This window comes from Nanorana parkeri, unplaced genomic scaffold, assembly GCF_000935625.1.
Source record: "Nanorana parkeri isolate BGI_ZX_2015 unplaced genomic scaffold, ASM93562v1 scaffold15, whole genome shotgun sequence".
NCBI classification, from domain to species: domain Eukaryota; kingdom Metazoa; phylum Chordata; class Amphibia; order Anura; family Dicroglossidae; genus Nanorana; species Nanorana parkeri.
Genome location: NW_017306283.1, coordinates 912,145 through 918,206, shown reverse-complemented (window position 1 = coordinate 918,206; position 6,062 = coordinate 912,145). Strand labels below are relative to the sequence as shown.

At 50.0% G+C, this 6,062-nt stretch overlaps 1 protein-coding gene across 1 annotated transcript in view; it reads right to left on the bottom strand.

Annotated features, from left to right (window-relative positions):
• LOC108788509 (protein SET-like) overlaps nucleotides 1–6,062 on the bottom strand; it is a 17,768-nt gene that overhangs the window by 4,133 nt on the left and 7,573 nt on the right. Inside the window, exons 4-6 of the mRNA XM_018558273.1 lie at nucleotides 4,407–4,484; nucleotides 2,445–2,556; nucleotides 1,153–1,298 (exon numbers count right to left, since the gene is read on the bottom strand). Of these exons, the coding sequence (XP_018413775.1) occupies nucleotides 1,153–1,298; nucleotides 2,445–2,556; nucleotides 4,407–4,484 (336 nt within the window). The remainder of the gene's footprint in view (nucleotides 1–1,152; nucleotides 1,299–2,444; nucleotides 2,557–4,406; nucleotides 4,485–6,062) is intronic.

Here is a 6,062-nt window from a genome sequence, read left to right as displayed (position 1 = left end):
GGGGGTGGAGGAGGAGGGTGGACATTTGATGGTGTCAAGATTTAAAGCCCAACTTCGAAGTTTTCTCGTGGCTGGCTCCACACTGCAAGGGTTAACTGGTCATTCATGCTTAGGGGACAGGATAAAGCCGAATTACTTACCTGACCCCCGGCTACTAGACCGGTTCCTGCAGCCTGCTCTCCCCTTCACTCCATGGCCATGCATTGTACGCGAGAGGGCTGAAGGACAGTCAGCAGCTGGACCAGAGGTAAAGAAGAAGAGGAGAGCGCTGACTTCTGGGAGAGATCGGGTGAGAAAAACAGCTTTTTCATGTCCCCTAGGCATTAAAGGAGAACTATGAGGGGAGTGATTTTCACTCCCCTCATAGTTCTAGCCGACCGGCGACAATGAGACTGTCACAGGTCAGCGAACATATACCAGCGTTCGCTCACCTCTCGAACCTGTCATTCCCCCCTCCGATCCTCCAGCGCTGACTGGCAGAACGGATGGGGGAGGGTACAGCTGGCTCTGCCTCCAGATAGGCAGAGCCAGCTGTCACTCAGGCAGCTGGGCGGATCCAGACAGTAACGTTGGGATCCGTCCCGGCTGCGGCGTCTCAGTATACCGCGAGCTGTAGCTCCCTATATACTGAGCTTTGGGTGACGGGAGGACGCTAGTTTGTGTCCTCCCGTTACCCTAAGGAGAACTATGGGGGAAAACACTGACCCCATAGTTCTCCTTTAAAGACAATCTGACCAAATTTATTTAGCATATGAAATGCTTTGACAGCATTCAAAAAGATGCACGGGCAGCACAGTGGCTTAGTGGTCCTGCCTTGCAGCACTGGGGGGTCCCCGGTTCGAATCCCAATCAGGACAAGGAAATTGCATGTTCTCCCGGCGCTTGCTTAAGTTTCCTCCGGGTACTCCGGTGTCCTCCCAGCCCGTTATGTATGTGAGATAGGGACCTTAGATTGTAAGCTCCTTGACGACAGGGACTGATGCGTATGTAAAAATGTCAGCTCTGAACTGTATGCGACTACCACATGCTTGCCTGACAAATCATTACAAAGTCAGACCGTACTGGGGCCCTTAGCAATAACAGAGTATATAACTGGCTATAAATACACAATTGTTTTAGCACCAGACGCTACAAACATGTCATGCGACTTACCGTTGCTATGCGGTCAGCTGCTGGGAAGCTGTGATCATTGAACCAGCTGAAAAAACTAGGCGTGGAGTTGCCAGATTTACCATGGTACGAGTCTGAGTTTTGTCCCCGCCACCATCGGATGGGAGTGGAGTGGGAAGTGAGGCGCCCTATATTAGAAATATAAATACAAAACCAATGTTTAAAAATTTCCTTATTTCAACCGTATTTTAAAAAAGGAGAATTATGAGGCGAGTGATTTTCACTCAGCCTCATAATCTGAGCCGATGAGCCCCAACGCAAGCTCATCCGGGACCTTCGCCCCAACGCAAGCTCATCCGGGACCTTCGCCCCAACGCAAGCTCATCCGGGACCTTCGCCCCAACGCAAGCTCATCCGGGACCTTCGCCCCAACGCAAGCTCATCCGGGACCTTAAAAATTTCCTTATCTCAACCGTATTTTAAAAACAACGAAAGCTCATCCGGGACATTCGCGCCAACGCAAGCTCATCCGGGACCTTCGCCCCAACGCAAGCTCATCCGGGACCTTCGCCCCAACGCAAGCTCATCCGGGACCTTCGCCCCAACGCAAGCTCATCCGGGACCTCGCCCCAACACAAGCTCATCCGGGACCTTCGCGCCAACACAAGCTCATCCGGGACCTTCGCCCCAACACAAGCTCATCCGGGACCTTCGCCCCAACACAAGCTCATCCGGGACCTTCGCCCCAACACAAGCTCATCTCTACAGAACAGGACAATGTAAAGCTGGCCATGCACTGTAATATTTTCTTTGCTCAACCTGTGGGCAGATTCCGCCATCAAAGCTTATGAGAGTTGCCGAAGGAATTCCCCGCTGTCTTCACTGTATTCTGATGGCCGCCACCGGCCGCTGTCAGAATACCCGAACAGAGCAGGCAGCTCATTGGCTGCCAGCTCTGTTCGCGCAAAGATTTTCCAACCGACTCCTTCCATCAGCTGGTACATCAAGAACTGGAATTTGCATAGTGTTTGGCCAGCTACAGTCCGTAATGGGGCAAAGATCAACTGCAGGGAGACCGGTAACTAGCCATTTGCATGGGCACAGCTTCCAGTGTTCAGTTCCTTTTTAAATTGATCTTAATTCTATTCTACCTTTATAATATTATCACATCACCCTAAATATACACCAATAATCAGAATAGCTTCAAAACAAACACTTGGTGTGCAAAGCAAAACTGAAAAAAATGCAAAAAGACAACAAACTATCAGATCACGCGCTCCATAGGAACTCATCTGAAAGCACCAGAAGTGGCCGGGCCCAGACACTCCACTCACCAGAGGTGCCATACTGGAACTCCTTGATGACCACGTCGTTCTTGAAATAAGGGTTGGAGTTGAAATAGAATTTGATTTTACAACTTGACTTCAAGTGCGTGACGTCTTCCACCTATTGTAAAGAAAAAGAGGTTGGCAGCTCTGACACTGAAAATACGTCCACACCGAATAAAGAGAAAGAAGCATCCGGTGACACACATCACTAAGGCCCCATTCACACTGAGCGACATGAAAATCGCGCGATTTTGAGCGATATTGCGCAACGAGCGATATTGAGCGATATCGCGCGACTTTTTCCTATTGGGCTGTATGCAATCAGGAGCAATATCGCTCGAAAAAAGGGTCATGTAGGAGCGACAAGCTACCAGCGATATTGAGCGACGAGATGTGAACAGCTCCATTGAAATGGATTGGAGAAGCTACATAGAGCGATATCGCGTGGAAATATGAGCCGCGATAAATCGCTCAGTGTGAACGGGGCCTAACTGTCCATACCACCATGGATGTAATCTGCTCTGTCTGCAAGGACATTGGCCCAAACATTTCTATAAAATGGTTTTAATTCTAGACGAAGATACAAATAAAACATCTCCCTGTATCCTAAATTCTAGGATATAGGCTGCCCGCTAGTTCCAGGAAATATTAGCTTCCTGGCTGTCATCTTCAGCCAATGGCTTCAATACTGAGCCAAATACCTTCAATAAGCAAGCAAATTTGACTTCTCCGGCACAACGCGAGGGGTCAGAATGACCTGAGCTGGGCCCTGTTCCCTTTTAATTTAACCCTATGGGAAGTACGTACTCGCCGATACCGAAAGTCCCATAAAGGAAGCTGGGTGGCGTGTAATGACTCGCTACCTGATCAGCCGGGCGTCGTGTAAAGACGTGCCACCCGGCTTCCTGATTAGCCAGGAAGCCTTCTCCATGCTCCTTTTGTCACCAGGTAACGAGGGAGCATGGAGCCGGCTTTCTGGCCAATCAGGAAGCCGGTCACTATGTAATGACGCGTTGCCCTGCTTCCTGATTGCTCGAGAAGCTGGTCAATCAGGAAGACGGGCAACGCGTCATTACATGGCTTCCTGATACCGGACGCTCAAGTATCGGGCTAGGCATCGGAGCATTTGTGCGAGTACTCTCCCAAATACTCGGCATCAATACCGATACTAGTATCGGTGCATCCCTAGATAGTACAGCACGTGAATAGGAACAGCTCAGATGTTCCTAATTTGCTCTATAGCTTCATAAGTGATATCTGGTTGGATTGGGGACATGGAGTAGAAGACTGAAGCGGTGGTAGGACAGAGGGCACGGCAGGCTACAGAATAAGTAACACTAAAAGGAATACTTACACTTTAAAGTGAACCTGTGGCCAGGCAATGGACATTTAATTAAAGGAGAACTATGGGGTTAGGGCTTTTCCCCATAGATCTCCTAAGGGTAACAGGAGGACACAAACTAGCGTCCTCCCGTCACCCAAAGCTAAGTATATAGGGAGCTACAGCTCGCTGTATACTGAGACGCCGCAGCCGGGACGGATCCCGACATTACTGTCTGGATCCACCCAGCTGCGTGATTGACAGCTGGCTCTGCCTATCTAGAGGCAGAGCCAGCTGTACCCGCCCCCTCCCCCGTGCGTTCCGCCAGTCAGCGCTGGAGGATCGGAGCGGGGAGGGGGGGAATCCCTGCAGGGAGCCGTGAGTGACAGTCATGAATAGATCGAGAAGTGAGCGAACGCCGGTATGTGTTCGCTCACCTCCCGATCTACTGAGCCGACCTGTGACAGTCTCATTGCCACAGGTCGGCTCAGATTATGAGGCTGAGAGATAATCACCCCCCTCGTTGTTCTCCTTTAATAAAATTTTCCAAGAAGTAGTAACTAAGCTTTGGAATAAGCCCTTGCTGACCTCTGAAGGGAACTCATAACACACAAGAAGGAGTATCTTCGCATATATGTGCCGGTTACCTGTAAGTTATTCATGTAACTCAGTGTGTCCTCGTCACGATCGTTAATCATAGCAGACAGCTGAGGATGATTTAGAAACTGAAGCAGGTTAAGGAGCATTAACACTGTGTCTGTGTTCATATCGCACACATTTATCAATACATTTATCAATACATCTCATCTAATACTCCAATATGCCTCTGAGATCAATAAAAGGACAACTGGACCTTTAGTACACCATCCCTCTATTGCTGCCGATGAGAATTGTGAACAAGTCTTTAGTAAATCAAGTGAGGTTGAGCCATAACTACAGCAGGGATGCCGTGCACAGGCCGGTCCCAAGCCAAGGATGGTCTATTCCAGTCCCCAGCCTGCTGAATGAACGGTACAGCCGTCGCCATCATTGATTGGCCGGGAAGCTGGCTCCATGCCTTCTGGTCAGCTCAATGCTGATTAGCCAGCTCCATGCTGATGCTTCCCAGCCAATCAGCGTCAAGCCAGCCAATCAAGAAGCTGGGCGGACTCCTGATTGGCCAGGAAGTCGTCTGTGCGTGCTTCTAGAGCATGGCGAGATTTCCAGCCTGCAGCCTTACAGTTCCCTGGAGGGGATTATGACCTCTGGCTTTCATGACTTACATACCTATTTCAGGTCAGGGACCCAAACGCAGAAGCCAGCAAGTTTGATTTCAGAGTCTCTCTCTTAACTAAAATAAAAACCGAGCAGGGAAAAAGGAATGAGCGGCTCCCTTTGATCACATAGTTGTGTGTGTATTTCAGCTTGAGCTATTGAGCTGGGTAAGCAGTATTAGCAGAAGTTGGGAACAAACAACGACAGACGTGTCTTAAAGACATGTCCCCCTTCCTTTCACATCAGAGTCACCCGTCTCACACTACCGTGTTTCCCCGAAAATAAGACACTGTCTTATTTTTTATTTTTTGCACGAAATAAGACACTAGGTCTTATTTTCGGGGGATGTCTTACCTGGCTGGGGGAGGAGTGGACGAGGTCCCGGAAGGCGGCGTGCTGTTGCCGGTCCCGGCGGATGTCGCTTCCATTGTGCGGGCGGGAGCTGCGGCTGGCGTGTGGGCGGGGCAGGTATTTTAAGGCACCCTGAGGAACGCAGAATGCACCCTGGTTGAGAAAGGCTGATCTAGACAAAGTACCCCACAATGTCAAAGTATTGATGCAGCACGGTCAGCGTATCGACCAGGCAACTGGCTAACAAAAGGTATCTGCAAGGACCTTATGCTGAATGCTCCTAAGCAGAACGAGCAGTCGCTCTCCCCTCCTAAATCCCCCATTCACTCCCATGCAGAATTCAGGGGGTTGAAGCATCGCCACTCTATTGGGCTAAAATGACAGCAGTACCATTACTATAAACCAGGGCTGGACAAATACATATGCAGCTCAGGAGCCGGCTAGGGTTGCCGCCTGTCCCGGATTCAGTCCTGTATGTGCCGTGTCTGGGGTTCAGGCCAGCTGAAACCCAAACACAGCACATACAAGACTCAAAACCCGGACTGTCCAGGTGAATCCGGGACAGGTGGCAACCTTCGAGCCAGCAGGATTTTTTTAGGAGCCGGTTCCACTGACATACAAGTCAGACGCCAGCAGTAATTTTTAAGGAGAACTGGTTATAAGGCTCCTGAGGTTTGTCCAGCCCTGCTATAGACTTG